This window comes from Schistocerca americana, chromosome X (assembly GCF_021461395.2).
Source record: "Schistocerca americana isolate TAMUIC-IGC-003095 chromosome X, iqSchAmer2.1, whole genome shotgun sequence".
Lineage (NCBI taxonomy): Eukaryota > Metazoa > Arthropoda > Insecta > Orthoptera > Acrididae > Schistocerca > Schistocerca americana.
The window spans coordinates 329165309-329186527 of NC_060130.1; the positions used below are offsets into that span (position 1 = coordinate 329165309).

At 43.0% G+C, this 21219-nt stretch overlaps 1 protein-coding gene across 2 annotated transcripts in view; it reads right to left on the reverse strand.

Moving 5' to 3' along the window:
* Nucleotides 1-702: 702 nt before the first annotated feature.
* The window catches only part of LOC124555655, a 177648-nt gene continuing 157131 nt past the window's right edge, over nucleotides 703-21219 (reverse strand). For both annotated transcript variants that reach the window (XR_006968576.1, XM_047129639.1), the window contains exons 2-3: nucleotides 15198-15484; nucleotides 703-888 (exon numbers count right to left, since the gene is read on the reverse strand). Coding sequence is in view for 1 of the 2 variants with exons in the window: in XM_047129639.1 (XP_046985595.1) it covers nucleotides 15202-15484 (283 nt within the window). In the remaining variant the exon portion in view is untranslated. The remainder of the gene's footprint in view (nucleotides 889-15197; nucleotides 15485-21219) is intronic.

Here is a 21219-nt window from a genome sequence, read left to right on the forward strand (position 1 = left end):
GTATTTTACAAACAGTCGTTCACTTAGGGATCAGAATGGAATGGTATTTTTCTTGTCTTTGTGTTAATTTATGTTAGATCTAAACCCCGTGATTATTTTCATGTTTTGTGACGAATGGTAATAGATGTATAAAACTCAACTCGTGGTTAATGAATCTGCCGGTGCTTTGTAGTATCCTAGTAATCCGAACTCTCTGTCACAAATCCATGCTATTTGAGACTCCAAAGAACATACATTAAGCTGAGATTCAGAACGTGTCCTGAGTTAAGGAAAGGGTGGTTTTGTGAAAGGAAAATTGATAAATAGACGAAGTATTGCACTGCTCTTGCCTGTTGCGTATTCAGAATGTATTTATCGTAGTTACCTGCTGGGCACAAAATACGGAAGTATCGTCTTATTTATTGTGTCAGGCCCATTGTTTGAACATGACTTAGCCGATAGGCACACAGGGCTACGATTATGACGTACATGAGTGAAATTCAGTCAACCCCACGCGTTTCTAAACCACGACAAGTACAACTTCCATAACTGTCGCATTTCAATGGTACGAAATTTCAAACTTTTCATGGGACACGAAAAGGACAGGATTCTTGTTAACATCCATGAATATATTAGATGGAAATTTATACGAACGATTGGTAAAACGTTTTAATACAGCACACAGATTAGGTGAATCTATGAAATAACTAACTGAAAAAAGTGTCAGTTCTTAGAAACTCAAATATTTATTTCTCTAACAATGAGTAACAAAAGTCAACTTTGCATAATCCATTTTCAAAATTAAAATAGCTCGACTCTTCCTGTGAGCTGCCTTGCTGTGTTGCCGTTAGGTGGATGGCCAAGAAGTCGCTGCGCACAAATCGACTTTCCCACGTGGCTCCAGCTGCCCTGTGTAAAAAAGAGTAAACACGTTTCGTTTATCACAGAGTACAAATGGTTCAAATGGCTCTGAGCACTATGGGACTTAACATCTGAGGTCATCAGTCCCCTAGACTTAGAACTACTTAAACCTAATTAACCTAAGGACATCACACACATCCATGCCCGAGGCAGGATTCGAACCTGCGACCGTAACAGTCGCGCGGTCCCAGACTGACGCGCCTAGAACCGCTCGGCCACAGCGGACAGCGCATAGAGTACATTTGCTGCAAAAGTGAAATACTGTACTACAAAAGAAGAAACGCAGAAATATTATTTTCTTCAGTCCAAAGGGTAACAAAGCAGATAAGCTCGCCAGACAAGATAATAGTCACCCCGTTAACAGAGTGCATTGGTCACTCTGGAGAGCTGTACATAGTATAAGAGTGCTACTAGGCAGCCATGTCAAACGTCACTGCTGATTTAAGTAATGACAGTTAACGTGACTGTACATGCTAGTTGGTTGTTCATTACCGGCGCAGACGTGGGAGGCGCGACAGAATGGCTATCGCGTTTGGACGTGCCCGTGACAACACCGTGAATGAAATTGCCCGATTTGTTGGTGTATAAACACGGACTGTGCAATGTGTCGACAAGGAAGAGGGTGCCAATCGCAGCCGGTAGTCGTTTAAAGATCTTAGCTGCTAGAGACCGAAGACGAGTATCAGACATTGTCAGTGATAATCAGTTTCAAACCAGATAGGAATTGCTGCTATTAATGAATGCAGGCCCCTCTGAGCTACTTCCCGAGCGATCGTTGCACAGAGAACTGCGTAAAATGGAATTTTGTAGTCAGGTAGCTCGCAGAAACATTTACAACTGCCCGTGTTCGATGTGCCAAACAACAATGTGAAAGGACCTTAGGTAACTGACCGGAGGCATGTAGTGTGGGTGCGACGAGTCGCGATTTTGCCTCTTTTCAAATGATGCGAGTTGTCAAGCGTACCAACGGCATTGTGAGGTGTTTAACACGCAGTGTGTGGAGGTCGTAGGTCAGGCCGGAGGTTGTTCTGTGAAGTTTTTGAGGTGTTTCCCGTGCTGTGTCTAGTGTCCGCTCCAACAGTTTACTGTGAACATGAAGTAGGATGTTTATTTCAACATTTTCGGTGAACAAAGGCTGCCCTTTCTTCTACATCTTCATGATGAGTATTCTATGGACACTCCTATCATTCAGAGGTGTTCACAGGGCTGCAAGCATACGCTTCTGGTTTAATGATGTAATGAACCTTACTTCCTCGGAACTTTCGTAGGTTAATCTAAATGTTCGATTCTGTATAAAGTGAGACCAGACTTGGGTTAATTTTCTTACTTAACTTATATATTCATCATCTGAAGATATCTCTGAAAATATTTGATACCAAAAACTATTTTTCTGATAATATATTTTTATTATTCATATCGATCCATCTTGTAATATCGATCTTGTACTACGAAAATTACAATAGTAATCATAATTGTCAACTTAAATGATCAAAAGACAAATTTACACTAAATATATTATTTTTATGCTTCAGTTTTCCTGCAAACGAAATTTCTATCTTCATTTATAAGATTTCTAATGTTGTCATCGATAATGAAATCGATTTTATAAATTAAGAAGAAGTACTATTTTTTCATATTGTCAAAATTTGCATCCTTTGTTATTAATCATTAAGGATATAAAACCTTCCATAAATAATTATTTTCAGAAAAAAGATATAAATTAAATCTGAAAAACAATGTCAATTAAGACAGTCGTGTTAGCACTAATTTGGACTATATCCTGCTCTAGAAGGTACTGGAAGCTGGGTTCGTAATATACATACAAGTTTTTGGGGCAAACACGTCAGAGTGGGTTTAGCATCTATTGAGTTTGGTACATGTTGATGTCTCATCGATTATGTTCTTTGTATGGTTCAAGCAAGCTGCACAATGTATATTTGAAAAGTGTCAAATATGTTGGGCTAAATTATGTTTCAAGAACACGCAAATAAAAGAAGAAAATGGTTAAAAGCAACATAATGTGCCAGGGAATTGTCATTTGAACGAACCTGGACAAAATCTTTTCAATAGGTTATACAGGAACAAAGGAACCAGTCCTGACACTGAGACCAATTTTGCAAGATAAGTACTATTCATCTGCAAATATGACGCATTTGTTCTTACTATATACTTCAACGTTGTTTAAACTATGAGATAGTTATTACAACGTAATAATTGAGCTTGGTAATATGTGGACTATAAGAAAGGGATTGCATTATAATGAACACTCCTCGTAAGTCATATGGTCATAACTGCAAAGAAAATGTCTGGAACTATAGGTTTATCATTTATATAAAGAACAGCTACCAGCCACATGTATGGTTTAAAAAGCCTTTTTTGCTTGCAGCCCTGTGAACACCCCTGAATGATAGGAGTGTCCATAGAATACTCATCATGAAGATGTAGAAGAAAGGGCAGCCTTTGTTCACCGAAAATGTTGAAATAAACATCCTACTTCATGTTCACAGTAAAAACCTTTTTAAACCATACATGTGGTTGGTAGCTGTTCTTTATATAAATTATAAACCTTAAGTACAACAGCCACGTTTCTCAACATGTCGACTTTCGACAAAATAGCGTCTGGAACTATTTGGAACAGTGAGTGAAACGTAGCATTCCGTATCCCTGCAGTACAGTAGCTCAACAGTATACAGGGTGGTCAGAAACAGTATGAAAAGCTTGTAAGGGTGTTGCAAGGTAGGTTGTGCTAAGAAACAACTGTTAAAAAAAAATTTTGATACTCTGCGCCGCTTCTGATTTAATTAACACTGAAGCCAGGCAATCAAGTCATTGCTCGTGCAGATTCAAGCAGCCTGTCAGAGTCGGTGTTAAAAAACGTGTTTTTCGTTTGGTTTCCTCAAACCTAATTAGATAGCGATACAAAAACTGAAATTTGAACTGTAGCATGTACCGAACTCTCTACCGTCCAATGGTTTCCCGCATTTTTTTTTGTTTTATTTTTTATTTTTTTGACTAACCAAAGGAAGAACATGTTTGGCAACACAGCCTCTGGCAGGCTGCTTAGATTTGCGAGTGCAGCGAACTGATTGGCTAATTTGTATACTAATTAAATCGGAAACAGCACAACGCATCGAATTTTTTTTAACGATTATTTCTCAGCACAGCCTACCCTGCAACGCCCTTACAAGCTTTTCAGACTGTTTCTGACCACCCTGTATAATCAGGTAGGAGAGTCTTCATCTTGATATGGCATTTCTGAGGATACTTCCATACTGATTTCCTTGTCGAATTGAGGCCACTATCAAGACTAGAGGCGGCGTTACTCGGTATTAGTGTGATGTCTCATGTGGATAACTAACTTTTTGGCCACGTGCTTATGAAGAATGACATCCGTGCCAGATATGTGCTGTTATTATAACTTTCATTGTTATGGGAAGCACATGACGTCATAAAATCATAACATGTATGTAGACTGCTGAATATTTTATTCTTAAAATAAAGTGTTGCATGTTAGGGTTTAACATTCTGTTGACAGGAAGCTCTCAATGGAGGGGGATAGAAAAGGAACTCCGACGTGTTCTTCTGACGAGAACAATCCGGGAATTTGTCCTGAGCGATTCTGGGAAAACACTGCTAACCCAGTCTGATTAACCGGATGGAGGTTTGAGCCGACGTCCATCTGAAAGCTAGTCAAGTGTGTTACCTTTGTACCACCTCCACTGGAATACAAAGTGAACCCGAACTTTACTGACAAACTTTCGATATAAGGGACTCGTTGTCTCCGTTGGCGTAATTGCACTCCGTTTGATTTATTGAACCCATTCATCTTTGAATTGATACTGTACTGAAACAATCTGGAAAACAGTGCAAATGTTGAAGGTATGTACTGCGTGTCTTGTTTAGAAGCAAATGTATTGCATTCACTCACAACACTAGCGGCCGACAACAGGAATACTCACTTTCATCTTTGCTCTCAAGCTCTCATTCAGTACTGCTCGGCTCTGCTTCGGGTTTCTTTTACTGTACTTTTGGTTACTTTTAATTGTACGTTAACAGTGATATTCAGCAGTACGAATGGGTTTACTGCCTGGGAGTTGGCCAGTATGCACCTCGCGTATGTGTGCACTGAATGAAATGGAAAGACAGCACTACGACGCTATGCCGAACTGTTCGCGCAGCGACGGCAAACAAATCACAGTTCTTTTGTATCTGTACCTATAGCTTGTCATATTACTCAGTGTTTTTGTTGTTTACTTTGGTGATTACTCATTATAGGCTTTTTCAATGTTGTGAAGGTATTTTCACAGGTAACAAAGCAAACTGAGGTATCAAAACGAATAACTCGTAATTACATTAGTACCCTGCAGTCATCCATCGAAGATCACAAGTCCCTTATACCAAAATACACAGAAAAAAATACCTGAACGACCTCCGAAATTTTTTAGATGGATTTCGGGTTCATTCTGTTTAGAAATATTGGGAGGGCAAGAATGATTAGGTTGACTTACTCATGAGTGAAGTTGTTAAACGTCCATTTTAGTACTACCCTAGATGCTGCGTTTAGAATACTTTAAACATAGTCACTGATTGTACAACGTTAATGAATATCAAATCACATTCCAACCCCCTTTCCGTTGCACTAACGTGTATGACCCATACAACATGCATATCCAAATTATTCATACAGTGTCTTGCATACAATTTTTTTGAAACACGAACAAAAAAAATAGCCAAAGCTGACTTTACATGTACATACATAATCCGCAAGTCATGGTATGGTACATGGTGGAGAGTACCTAGTACTACTCCTACTTACTTCCTTTCCTGTTCCACTCACAAACAGAACGTGGGAAAAACTAATGTCTGCGTATATGTCTCCGCGCCAGCCCTAAATTCTCTTATCTTGTCTTCGTGGATCTTGCACGAAAAGTACGTTGGCGACAGTAGAATCGTTCTGCAGTGAGCTTTGTATTGTTATTTCAGCTTTAAAAAAATTTAAAAAATAAAAAAAAATTGACATGTTCCACATCCACGAGGATCTCCTCAGCACGGATCTATGGAACGAAAAACTAATCTAATCTCTAATCTAATGTTCAAATGCCGGTAGACATTGAAAATGTCATTGACTGGACATTCAGAAAAATAATGGACGCATGTGTGAGTCAGTCACTGATAAAACTGAGTAAAATCTTCTTCCTGAAGGTTCAGATGAGTGGTGAATGAAACACGTGAAGTTAAAAACATTCCATGTTCTCCTCATATCGTCGTTGAAGAAACAATACCGCGTGGATGCCTTTTCCGATATTTCCTACTTCGGTCAGCTGGCATACCTTCTGTTGGCCACGGGGGTGACTAGTTTTCAATTCTTCACTATGAAAATGTAGCTGAAAAGATACCACGTAAGTCAGACAATATAAAAAAAAGGTGTAAATTCTGCATTATTACAAAAGAATGAAATACCGAGCAAATGGAGTGCCGGAAGCTCGGTGAAGCTATTCGCTGATAATGCTGTTGCCTATAGCGAGGTAGCAAAGCCAGAAAACAATACTGAAATGTAGACCTGCACAAGATGGACGATTGGTGCAATGGATGGTAGTTGTCAACCGCTCTCCAAAACACATCGCCACTTTCAGTTGCGCACCGATTTCTTTCTCGGTGAAAAGATTGCCTTCTGAAACGGTGTTCTCTTCCATTAACTGAAGCTTTGAGACAAGAGACGTTTTCCAACACGATGATACGCGTAGTATGCATAATACTGTGCTGTGCGCGCTTTTGCATTTACACGCCAATTCGACACAGATACGTGGTATTATTTCTTCAACGACGATGTCGTCTCGGAAAGAAAACGCTCCAGCAGCCACAGCGAATGGAATACTTAGGCGCGTCACATGACTGTTGCGTATGACCTTTTTCTCGTTATATGCGTAACAGTCGAGCACACTGTTAGCAAGATGTTCAACATGGAAGCATTTGACCATGACCACACAGCAAGTGTCCAACCGATGGGAGACTATCTCCGAGATCGTGTAGGCACTGAGCTTCTCAGGCGCCATCATGTAGATCGTGCCTAGATTCAGAAAAAAACTGACACCGCCATGGTCAACAAAATGTTGATGACAAGGGTATGTGTTCGACTGTCCCAGATCGTATCATAGTATATGAGGGCCAAATTGCAGTAAATCATTCATCATTTCAGTGCTGGCCAACAAAAATCAGTGAGAAGCCATTCCATCCGTAACTATCTCCTTGCTATGGTTAGAGAAGCCATGAGTCCCTATGACCGCTCCACGTCTCAAGGCATATACAGGGCATGTGTGTCGGAACACCCCGAATGCAGACTCCAAGCATGGAAGGAGGTCTACATCTACATATATACTGTGAATGTGGCGGACAGTAGTTGTATACCACTGTCACTTCCCCCTTTCCTGTTCCAATCGTGAATGATGTACGGCAAAAACGTTTGTTGGAAAAACTACGTGCGAACTCCAATCTCTCTAACTTTGCTTTCTTGGTCCTTTCACAAAATACACGTAAGAGGAAACAACAAATTGGTTGAAGTTTTCTACGAACTTACGCTGTCAGAATTTTGACAGCAAACCGTATCATGATGCACGACGCCGTTTTGGGTAGTGCCTGTCACTGGAGTTGGGTGAGCATCTCGATGACACTTTCATGCTTACTAAACCAACCCATGGCGAATCGCGCTGCTCTTTCGTGAATCTTCTCTATTTCGTATCCGAATCCTATCTGGTAGATCAGTCTGTAATAACATGTTCCACGAAAAGCGCGGTTCCGATTTAGTGTCCCGGTCCATCACATGATTTTAATATGCTGGGAAGTTTCAGTCCATTATCCCGTTTGCTACATAAGACGACGACAATGCGTGTTGGCTAGGTGCAGTGTTGTCTCGTAACAAGCAACCGCTATTTGCGTCAGAGTACTCTTTTTTCTTAATACGCTCAATATGCAAGAATATAATGGGTAAGCTGCGTTAGAATGGTTTGAGAAAAACTCGAAGGAAAGACCTCAAACTTTCTGAGCACATCTGGGTCGCCATCGAAAGAGATATGTAGGCCTTCGATAAGCGATAAACAGGCTGTCAAAAGCATAGTGCAGACACACAAAATCAAAGTAAAATTTTATAGTAGCAGTCGGTAAAAGAAAGCTTTGCGATGGACTGTAGAAACACCAGTAACTACAGGGTGACAATTACTGAACTATATGAAAAAACGTAAATTAGTTACAAGCTACGGCGTGCACACACTTTATTCAACATGTGAACGTCACTACAGATACTCGGATTTAGGTTACGACATATTGGATATGCCTGCCATCATTGGCGATGATGTGGCCCAGACGAACAGCGAAATTCTGCGTGACCCCCTGAAGTGTCGGAACATCGATGCTGTAGATGACCTCCTGAATGTCTGTTTTCAGCTCAGAAATGGTTTTGGGGCTGTTGCTGTACACCTAGTCTTTAATACAGCCCCATCAAAAGGATTCACATGTGCTCAGGTCCGGAGAATATGGCGGCCAATTGAGGCCCATACCAGTGTCCTCTGGGTATCCCAGGGCCTGAATGCGGTCCCCAAACTGCTCCTCCAGGACATAAAACACTCTCTTGTTTCGATGGGGTCGAGCTCCGTCTTGCATGAACCACATCTTGACGAAATCAGGGTCACTTTGGATAATGGGGATGAAATCATCTTCCAGACCTTCACGTACCGTTCGGTAGCCACTGTGCCATCAAGGAATATCGCACCGATTATTCCGTGACTGGACATTGCATACCACACAGTCACCCATTGAGGGCGAAGAGACTTCTCGATCGTGAAATGCGGATTTTCAGTCCCCCAAACGCGCCAATTTTGCTTATTGACGACCGCAGCCAAATGAAGGTGGGTTTCGTCAGTGAACCAAACCATACACATGCTCATACTAATTTCCATCATGCCCCGCCAACCGTGCAGTTTGAAGGTCCTAAAGCAAACCGTTCATAAGTTATGACGATGTTATTTCATATAGTTCAATAATTGTCACCCTGTGCAAGGCATAATTACAGCAATAATAATAATTCTTATTATTGCTATTGTCAATATTCCAGGTGTTATTTATAATAGATGTTTTGTTGTATATCAAACTTTCTCTCAGATGAAATAGTTTTGTATGTGCAATATGTTTCACTCATTTTCAAGATGCCACTTCCATGGGCCGCAGTGCGGCAGACACATGCTTACGCACATGATGTAAGTCTTACATGTAAGATAGTTTTCTGTCTGGTCTTTCGCTCTTTTATATTCGTTTGTTCCTTCATGTTCCCTAGACTTCAGCTTTTTTTCTATATCTGATTGCAGTTGGGACTTGATAACGGCATTTCTATTGAAGTTTACCAATTATGGTGAAATGTACAGTTCGAGAAACGTAGTTCGACTGCGACAACTTACAAAAGTAAATCAAATGTGAAAAGGAGGCAGTAGCTGACAATGGATTGAAACAGGTCTGTTGCCTAGCCACCACATTATTCAACCTGTACGTTAAACAAGCAGTAAAGGGACTTAAGGAGAAATTTCGAAAATGAATTAAAGTTGGTGGATAAGAAACAAAACTTTTTTAAGGAGCTGGTAAGGATATAGTAATTGTTTCAAACACAGCAGAGTATTTGAAAAATGAGTTGAATAAAGTGGATAATGTCTTGAAAAGAGGGTAACAGATGAGCGTCAAAGTAAGCAATACGATGCTAATGGATGATTGTTGAATTATATCAGGTGATGTTGGCGGAATTAGATTAGGAAATGAGACGCTAAAAGTGCTACATGAATTTTGTAATTTGGGTTGGATAACAAGTGGTGATGGTCGAAGTATACAGGATATAAAATGTAATCTGGCAACAGCAAGAAAAGGATTTATGAAAATGAGAAATGTATTAACAGCGAATATAAATTTAAATGTTAGAAACTGTAGAGCCCTAAAGCTCTAGTAGCATGTAAATCAGTCCAGAATCGTAACCAGCTCACAAGGTACAGTCTGCCCGCCGGAAAACGCACCTGCCGATACTGCAGTTCAGCAGAGACCGACACTTACGTACTGCCGTGTCCGCGTGCCAATGACCTGGGAATGGAACAGCTTTCAGTAAGCCTTGGTAGTTTGAACGACTGCCACATTAATAATAGCCGGACTCTGCTCATCAGTCTCCACCCCGGAAGTTTTTCTGCAAACTCAGCGCTAGGGCACAGTATTTCAACGGCCAGGTCCAACAGCGGCACAGCTGGGCCCTACAATGACGTACAGCCTGTGCTAGTCGTTGACGTACTTACGACGCAGCTATATTTGTCGACTCCAGGCCACGAAGCTGCGACCACTGTCAGACTGCCTAATCCCGGGGCTGCCACCACCTCCACATGCCCCAGCCCCAGCCAAGAGTTCCAGATAGCCCAGCAACTGCCGCCGCCACTCGCTTTTCTGGAGCCAGCAATTCCGTGTTCATTGCGCAGGTAGTCATGCTAGCCTCGCCTTTCTAGCCTGGCTACCATCCGGTTCGTAGCCGTCTACCGTCTACTGTCTGCCTGCTCTAGAAGCATTGATCTGCACTCATGTATGATTGTTAATAAGCAGTTTTAACAACAGATTGGTGGCCTACATTGGCTTCACCTCCATCGATTTCCAGCAGAGAACCGATCGCCCACACCTTCCGGAAGTAACAACCCATTACTGATGTCTCATCTGAAGATATTTGTGTGGAGTGTAGCCTTGTATGGAAATGAAACATGGACGATTAACAGAACAGACGAGAAAATAGGAAAATCTGAAATGTAGTGTTATAGAAGAACGCCAAAGATTAGATGGATAGATTGGATAACTATTCTTCTTCCTTGCCTTCACCAGTGTGTCTACAGGATGGCATCGTTAGATGGATTTTGGCAATGTTAGTGGCAGTTGGTGACTGGATTCCCTTCCTGGTACCACAACTCCCTCCAGGGCGGAACTTCGTGTACCCCATCTGTTTGTGTCTACAGTAAATTTTCAAGTTTCTAAATGTTTGCGTAACATCTGTCTGAGGTGCAACTCGGGTTCCAGCCCGAAATTCACCTAGTTGGATGTGGGAAAAGATAGGATAACTAATGGTACAACTATATTCAAAGAAGTGGTTGAGTCAGGCAGCAGTAGCCGACCGAGACAGACGCAGCAACAGGGAAGTAACCGCTTTTGTGTCATTTAAGAGTTCCTAACCAGGAGTGAATTTTATTGTATCATCTGTGTGCTTTAATAGTTTAGTTTCTTGAGTTTCTGCGTGTAAATTTAATATCAACTAGCCACAGTTGTCACGTTTTCGTTTCCGTCGGAAAGTAAACCGATTTTGTGACATATTACAAGTTCTTAATCAGGGGCAAATTATTTAGTTTGACCTGAGTGCTTCGGTAGTTAGGTTTTCGAATATCTGCGTATTACTAGACACAGTTCGTGCCTTTCCGTCAGGGTCTAGAGCAGAGTTGCGCAGCACGTGCCGATACTCCGTTTATTTGTATAGTTTAGTTTTCCACGGTCTTTAGTATGGACAGCGACTGCGATTGTTGTGTGCGGATGCGAGCCGAGTTGGTGACACTTCGCTCTCATCTTCAGGCTGTGATGGCTTCGGTTACACGTCTTGATGGTGCAGTGGATGGGCACCACTGTTGCGGGCCGGCCGTGGGCATCCAACGGACGTCCAGCACGTCAAAGTCCTCCGATCGGTCCTCGCCGGTGGCCAACCCAATTACTGCTCGCACTGAGGCTGACCTTTCGCCTGTGGTCGAATGGGAGGTCGCCCTGGGGCGAAGCAAGCGGCGAAAGACTTCCCAGGTGCCCGCACGTAAGGCCTCCCCGGTTTGTCTGACAAACAGGTTCCAGATGCTGTCTGTGGCTGACACTATCGCTGAGCCAGATGCTGTCGCCTGTCCTGTTTCAGAGGATACACTCAGCCTGCAAGATCCGGGTAATCGCAGAGGGTGGGATTACTGGTAATTGGGAGCTCCAACATTGGGCGCGTTATGTTGCCCCTTAGGAACTTGGCTGACAAGAAGGGTAAGAAAATCAATGTGCACTCCATGTGCATACCGGGTGGAGGCATTCCAGATGTGGAAAGGGTCCTCCCGGATGCCATGAAGAGCACAGGGTGCAGCCAACTGCAGGTGGTTGCTCACGTCTGTACCAATGATGTGTGTCACTTTGGATCAGAAGAGATTCTCTCTGGTTTCGAGCGGTTAACAGAAGTGGTAAAGGCTGCAAGTCTTCCTTGCAAGATGAAAGCAGAGCTGACCATTTGCAGCATAGTCGACAGGACCGATTGCGGACGTCTGGTACAGAGCCGGGTGGAGGGTCTGAATCAGAGGCTCAGACGGTTCTGCGACCGTGTAGGCTGCAGATTCCTCGACTTGCGCCAAAGGGTGGTTGGGTTTCGGTTTCCGTTGAATAGGTCAGGTGTCCAGTATACGCACGAAGCGGCTACACGGGTAGCAGGGGTTGTGTGACGTGGACTGGGCGGTTTTTTAGGTTAGAGGGAAAACACAAGAAGGACTTCAATCACAAAGGGTGCAGGCTGAACACAGGAAGAACGTAGATTCAGGAACCATTGGTATAACAGTTGTAAATTGTCGTAGCTGTGTTGGGAAAGTACCAGAGCTCCAAGCGCTAATAGAAAGCACTGATGCTCAAATCGTTATAGGCACTGAAAGCTGGCTAAAGCCGGATATAAGCTCAGCCGAAATTTTTGCGAAGAACCTAACGGTATTCCGAAAGGATAGGCTAAACACGGTTGGCGGTGGCGTGCTTGTTGCTGTCAGAAGTAGTTTATCTTGTCGCGAATTTGAAGTAGATTATTCCTGTGAGTTAGTATGGGCATAGGTCATTGTTGGCAACCGGAATAAGATAACAATTGGATCCTTTTACCGATCTCCCAAATCAGATTATACAGTTGCTGAAAGGTTCAAAGAAAACTTGAGTTTGATTTCAAACACGTACCCGACTCATATGATAATAGTTGGTGGTGACTTTAATTTACCCTCGATATGTTGGCGAAAATACATGTTTAATTCCGGAGGTACGCATAAAATATCATCCGAAATTGTGCTAAACGCATTCTCTGAAAATTATTTCGAGCAGTTAGTTCATGAGCCCACGCGAATAGTTAACGGTTGTGAAAACACACTTGAGCTCTTTGCAACAAATAATCATGAGTTAATAACGAGCATCAAAACCGATTCATGGATTAGTGAAAACAGAGTTGTCGAAGCGAGATTGAAGAATGTAATCCCCAAATCCTCGACAAATAAGCGAAAAATATACCTATTCAAAAAAGCAGGTAAAAATTCACTTGGCGCCTCCCTAAGAGACAATCTCCACTTATTCCAAATTAATAATATAAGCGTAGACCTGAAGATAGCGCTGCCAAAGCAGAGTTACTAAACACAGCCTTCCGAAATGCCTTCACAAAAGAAGACGAAGTAAATATTCCATAATTCGAATCGAGAACAGCTGTCAACATGAGTAACGTAGAAGTAAATATCCTCGGAGTAGTGAAGCAACTTAAATCACTTAATAAAAGCAAGTCTTCTGGTCCAGACTGTATACCAATAAGGTTCCTTTCGGAGTATGCTGATGCATTAGCTCCATACTTAACAATCAAATACAACCGTTGAATCGACGAAAGATCCGTACCCAAAGACTGGAAAGTTGCACAGGTCACACCAATATTCATGAAAGGTAGTAGGAGTAATCCACTAAATTACAGGCCCATATCGTTAACGTAGATATGCAGCAGGATTTTAGAACATATATTGTGTTCGAACATTATGAATTACTTCGAAGAAAACGGTCTATTGGCACACAGTCAACATGGGTTTAGAAAAACATCGTTCCTGCGAAACACAACTAGCTCTTTATTCAGATGAAGTGTTGAGTGCTATTCACAAGAGATTTCAGATCGATTCCGTATTTCTGGATTTCCAGAAGGCTTTTCACACTGTACCAAACAAGCGGCTCGTAGTGAAATTGCGTGCTTATGGAATATCGTCTCAGTTATGTGAGTGGATTTGTGATTTACTGTCAAAGACGTCACAGTTCGTAGTAATTGACGGAAAGTCATCGAGTAAAACAGAAGTGATTTCTGGCGTTCACCAAGGTAGTGTTGTAGGCCCTTTGCTGTTCCTTATCTATATAAACGATTTTGGAGACAATCTGAGCAGCCGTCTTAGGTTGTTTGCAGATGACGCTGTCGTTCATCGACTAATAAAGTCATCAGAAGATCAAAACAAACTGCAAAACGATTTAGAAAAGATATCTGAATGGTGCGAAAGTGGCAGTTGACCCTATATAACGAAAGGTGTGAGGTCATCCACATGATTGCTAAAAGGAACTCGTTAAACTTCGGTTACACGATAAATCAGTCTAATCTAAAAGCCGTAAATTCAACTAAATACCTAGATATTATAATTACGAACAACTTAAATTGGAAGGAACACATAGAAAATGTTGTGGGGAAGGCTAACCAAAGACTGTGTTTTATTGGCAGGATACTTAGAAAATGTAACAGACCTACTAAGGAGACTGCCTACACTACGCTTGTCCGTCCTCTTTTAGAATACTGCTGCGCCGTGTGGAATCCTTACCAGATAGGACTGACGGAGTACATCGAAAAAGTTAAAAGAAAGGCAACACGTTTCGTATTATAATGAAATATGGGAGATACTGTCACAGAAATGATACAGAATTTGGGCTGGAAATCATTAAAAGAAAGGCGTTTTTCGTTGCGACGGAATCTTCTCGCGAAATTCCAATCACCAACTTTCTCCTCCGAATGCGAAAATATTTTGTTGACACCGACCTACATAGTGAGGAACGATCACCACGATAAAATAAGGGAAATCAGAGCTCGTACGGAAAGATATAGGTGTCCATTCTTTCCGCGCGCTATACGAGATTGGAATAATAGAGAATTGTGAAGGTGGTTCGATGAACCCTCTGCCAGGCACTTGAATGTGATTTGCAGAGTATCCATGTAGATGTAGATGTAAATGGAACACATCCTGTGGCAACAAGTAGTCATCAGTTTGTTCATAGAGGGAAGTCTGGGTGGGGAAGGGGGGGGGGGTAAGATTATAGGAGGAGATCAGAGACTGACTACAGCAAGGAGATTTAAATTGATGTTGGTTGCAGTAGCTGTGCATAGATGAAGAGGCTTGCATAGGATGAACTAGCCTGGAGATGTACTTGAAAATAGTGTGCGGACTGAGGGGCACAACAGAAGAAGGGATGTGCGGACTGACCTGACTAGCGGGGCTGGCCGCCGGTGGCGCCCTCCTCTGTGTCGTCCTCCTTCGACTGCTGGTGCTTCTCCTCCGGCTTGTCATCGGTATCCGGAGGGAATTCTACAATGGGGCCCCCATTCGCAGCGGCAGCATCCACGGCGGCAGCCTCCGCTGCCATCCGGGCATTTTCACGGCGCAATTCATGCAGCAGTTCGCTGATGTTCTCATTCAGTGAGTGAAGTCGGGACCAAAATTCCATCAGCGTGAGTAGCATATCTACTCGATCTGGATATCTTTCGATGTATCTGTAACAAGCAGACACCACTGACATTTAACTTTAAAATCTGAATGAGCATTTATTAACTAAACTAAGGCGTTTCAATTCAGGCTGTAACTTCATCTAATACTTGTATCTCGTTTTGGACAGTTTTAGTTTCATGGTCATTAACAACAATTTGCCGACTAACATAGAACGGACAAACATGAATCAAACACGCAACGTTAAATACGAAGAAAAATCCTGGTTATGTCTCAGGTAAGAAAAATGAAACTTCCTGGGAGATTTAAACTGTCCCCCTCAGATAACACTGTTTCACAGTTGAAAGCAAGTAAGAGCAGAAATAAAATTTTGTTAAGAACCGACAGAGACACCGCTAAGTGGGGCGCATCTGCCGGCTACGCAACGGTGTAGTAACCGAAAGTCAACATGGGAAGCCGAAAGTACAAACAAGCTGGGAGCTCGTTTCATCAGACTATGCGACAGAGAAGCCAAGAGGAACTGATTCAGCACTTTGACTACAGTGTGGAGCAAATAGAACGCTCCACCTGTAACAAGGCTACTTGTAGTAACTTCACCTAGGGATGTCATAAGAATACCTTTCTGGATGCAAACTTTGCGTAAAGGAACACTCTGTAATCCTGAAGTTAAACACCAGAGCAGCGGAGAGCGCAGTCAGGCTCAGGAAACGAGAGCACAAGCTCATTCTCAGAGTTAGGTCATTCCATCTGCATTACGGATACAGACGGAGCTGTATTAAGTTTCAGGATGCTCTGGTGAATTCAACAAGCGTCTACAACCTGCCGGCGACTTTGAGTCCACTGCTACAAACCCACAGCCGCCCAGCAATGGAGGCGACTTCTGATCTGCAAGCTGCAATCCTGCAGGGCACAACGGTGAGTGACTTAAGATGCGGGCCGGGCTGATGTTCGGTGGGTGAACGACCGTTCTGGCCGTCTGCAAGCTGTTCAACTGACCCACTGGGCACCTGTGTGATCACTACTGGGGCAGTACAAATACCTTACCACCGGCTGCATGCTGGGACTGTCGCTCAGGCTGTCCTTCATGTTTCTGCTGTTTTTTGTTTTTTTTTTTACCTACACGCCATCTCAACAGCCGACCACAGGGGCATGCAGATTCCTGGGACTGAGCCTAAGCGCAGATTCACTCATCGAGAACGCTGAGGTTCTGCCGGACACGCATAGCCATGCCAGGCTGCGGAGACGCATAGCCGCTGCATCCTCCTGCGACGGGGCCGCATCACTGACCACAGCCAATGCTAGGACCTGAATTCAACAAGTTCATCGCCGGACACTGACATGCCACCTCCCGCTTTCAAGCAGTGTGGACAAAGTCCGGTCGCAGCCAGGCAGCGCTGGGAAGAAGACAGAGTGATTGTAAAATTCTCGCCAATAAATGATTGTTAATTGAATGATGTTCCATTAGCGCCCTGGCGCTCTACAGAATCACACATCCCGCTCTTCGCGTGACCTTGGCTAGGGCCATAAAAGTACATTAATAACATAATTAAAAACGTGTTATTTGCATGTAATTGGCCATATGTGTACTGTATGTAGACCATATCTGAAGTCAACAGAATATTCGAAAGGATGCCGACGTATTTTCCAGCCAGATTTTTTTTCACTCTTCAGGAAAAGGTAACACGTACTGAAAATAAGTTTTGAAACAAGTAAGAAACTGATGACAACAAATGTATTGGACCATTTTTATGATTTAGAAAACTTTTTGGTGATTTCTCCCTACAACTGAAATATAATCACTGATGATAGTATCAATGGTGCTGTGGTATAATGGTGGTTCTGGTGGTGAATGAAAATGATCATGATCATGATGGAGGTGGAATGACGAGTCTGAATATGGTGTCCCGTAGAACCGCAAATAGTTAGTAATCATTGAGGTGGAGGAAGGGAGAGGGAAGAAAATGGAATAGCGACACGAGGTGGGCCGAAGTGGCTAGGACTGGAAAGTAGGGTATATCTCGGATGTGCTGGGACTGAGTTTTACGATTAATATATTGGGTCCGAAGGTGCTCCAGAAAGAGGAGAAGTTGTGGGAAGTGGATGAGTTGGTATAGGATGCGAGATGGGAAAGATAGCAGGATGCGGAAGACGAGGCAGAGTGGGTCTTTCCAGCGTGTCGTTAAGGGGAGTTACAACCAGGATCATCGAACCTGTTTATGATGCAGTCACTATCTATGTTATGAGGAGTATGAACAACCTGCACTTTACACTGTAGCACTGAGTCTTGTTATTATAATACAAATCATATACCATGGCATACTGGTAGGTATTACTGAACACTTGAGTACCTCAGTGTGTCTGGCCTGATGCTGGTGTGTCATTGTTGGTTTCCTCGCAGGAACTAATTACAACATAGTCCGTGAAATTTACTAATTAATGCTGACTTCGGGGTATCGAGAGTGGCATCTAAAATCGTAAAATAAGTTTTTGCACAAAACTATCAGAAGTCTCTGTAGTACCTGTATCTGACTGAGTGATAACAGTCACGTCCGGAATACTAGACCGACATAAAAGTAACGAGACTGCTCGGATCTATCGGTTGTGCTGTAGTGTGGGACTGTGTCCTTACACTGGGGAGTTTCCATTACAATACATCGTTGTCCATTAGAATTACAACACCATAAAGGTGGCATGCAACAATGTCAAATTAGCATGAAGTATACCACATGCTTGGAAATGGAAATGGTCAATATTTCAGAGCTACCGCCCAAAGTAGGTAGGATTAACGCCATCTGCATTCCGTATACTAGCAAAATTTGTGCAGTGGGTTTCTCACTGAAAAATCGCATTTGAATGTTTTTTGTTAATGAGAAGTTTGTGTTATACCTCGTGAAGAAGAAGAAAAGTCTGTAATGCGGACACCTTAACGCGACTGTTTCAGCTCGTTGGTGCCTTGAATTAAGGTTGCTTAACATACTGGTAAAGATCGGGCCTTGAGTATCACGTTACTATAGTGCCAATTTCAACAAACAACTCCACTATTCTGTTACCAAATGTTTTGTGTATTCTGCATGGCTTTCTGTTGATCGTTGTTCTCTTTTCTAATTTTAAAATGAGTAAAGGGACCCATCCTGATAAGTGACGGGGTAGGAGTACGACTGTCATAACACCAGAGTAGACTGGCAATCCCTATGCCCACATGACAGTCTTGCTGTTGGAAAAGCACAGAACACGGACCTTGGCTGATAGCCCTGCGACATGTAGGCGGAGGTTGTCATCCCACACCACTCATCACCCCTCGGGAAGGCGAAGTTACCGCTTGTTTAGGCTCTACACTGCTGGCCATTACACAGAGTCTGCAACTTACGAGTGCGTGTCTTGTAATTCGACAGCGGTCGTAACCTCTCGAGACTGTAGATTATCGTTCAACGATATTGCTGCTAGCATTCGCTAGCTTCCTACGACTGTTTTACCAATATGGATCGAAGGATTCAGGAGGACTATACTCGAAACTACATACGATCTCGATAGCCCTACGCTCCTAACGCCCGAGAGGACACACATACAATGACGATCCAAAACATCCGAGTATCTGTTTAGTTGCGAGGTGGTCCACCTTTGGAAGGTAATGTGAGTGATATGGATTCTATAAGGCTCTGATAGTTTTTCGGAGGTATGTGGCACGATATGTCTGTGCACAGGTCACACAACTCCCGCAAATTACGGGCCGATGGTTTTTGGGTGTGGACCTGGTATCCGATAGCATCCCAAATGTGTTCCATCGGTTTCATATCAGGCGAATTTGGTTAACAAGACAACAACGTGAATTCATTATCATGTTCTTCAAACCACTGTAGCACTATTTTTGCCTGTTTGAAGATGCCGTTGCCGTCTGGGAAGGCATCAAATATCAAGTGATGAAGGTGGACCGCAGTAATGTTAACACAGCCAGCAGCCATCATGGTGCCTTCGATTACTACCACAGGTCCCATGAGACCCCAGGTGAATTTCCGTAGTAGCATAATACTGCCCCCAGCAACCTACACCGTGGCGCAGTGAATGTTTCAGGGAACTGTTCATCTGGATAACAGTGTATCCAGATACGACCTTCGATCTGTTTTGACAAGAAACTTGATTTATTCGATTAGACGATACATTTTTATTGTTCCACGGCCCAATCTCGATGACCCCATCTCCACTACAATCGTATCTGACGATGTCGATGGGTTAGCGTGGGAACATAAAGAGGTTGTCACCTGCGGAGCTCAATCTCCAACGAAGTGTGCCGTACGGCGTGCTCCGTTACACTTATCCCTGCACTACCTGCACTAGCATTGTACTCATTGCCAGACGCCAGATGGGCAACAGCTCGCCGGCTATCCCGCTTTACAGAGCCAGCATGCCTACGATCTCACCATCATGTCATGGAGCGTAGGTGTTCAACATCTTGTCACCTACTCGTGGTTTCATCTTCCTTCAACCACATTCCGTAGATGCTCACGACAATTGCACGTAAACAGACGACCAGCTTCGCCGATTTCCAGATTTTCGTTCCCAGGTGCCCGGCCGTAACAATCTTCCCATTGTCAGTGTCTCTGATATCAAAGGGTTTCTTCCTTAGCGCCTCACGTATCCCCAATGCCGCCAGTCGGCATTCTATCTCGCGTTGGGTAGTGTTGATAATGTGTTGGCTCATCAGGGCACATTTCTCACGTGTTAAGGTCAGTGGCCAAGGTCTGTCTTTCAACAAGGTAATGCAAGAGTGCATGTTGCCTGTGCTCTCCTGACCTACCGCGTACAGAGATGTTCGACTGTTACCCCGCCTAGAACTTTATGAGGATAACTCACGCGCTGAAAACATTTGGTCATGAGGCACGTCTACAGACTGCCATGTTGCTACTCGCCAACCACTACGATTCATGAACTTTGGCATAGACGTCAAGTCGTATCGAATCATGAACCTGTATCTGCCATCTAAAGTCAATTCGACTTGGTGCACAGACACGCCAGAAATAGCTGCTGTGTGACTTAAATTTCGTACCCTGTGTACTTACAAATCGTCTCAAAATTTGATAATGTATTCTTCCGTCTATACTTTTTACACACTACAAGCAATATTTCGCTACTTTCTTTCTTTCCTGGTGTTAAAATTTTGATTGGCAGCAGTATATACCCAATCAGTGGGAACTGACATACAGTTTACTGCAGACATCTCCTTTTCTATGGTTTCCCTCACTCTACCTCAAGCAAAAGCCTCGAGGATTCCTTTGAATATTCCATGGTTGCATCCTTGTAAGAATAATTTGAAGTAATTAATGAAATAACTGAAAGAATATAAACAAGAATGATAATATGTATACGACACTGATGACCAGATAGCCATGGCCAAACATCATTTAAAAGCAGTGCTTTTGCAGTATGACCTCGTTTTGAGAGGGGAGTGAAATATGTTCTTTTACTTCCTTTGAAGTTGGTCTGGCAACGTGTAATTTATCATTCTCTTGCATTTTGGGTTCGGAGGAAGAATGTTCCTATTCGGACTTCGACAGGGGAAGGAATGTTATTCCTTTCGAGTCTGACGCAATAGACGGACAGACCATGAGGATATCATCTTGGCTGTTAGCGACACAAGAGTCATCGCCTGACATGCCGAGGAATTTGATTTCGTGCAGCCAAGCGCTGATGGCTTGGTTGCTCACTTATCCGTGTATGCTGTAGCGGAGACACGTAATACATGCCGAATGTTGTAGTCAGAGGATACTAGGCTGGCAACACATTACCT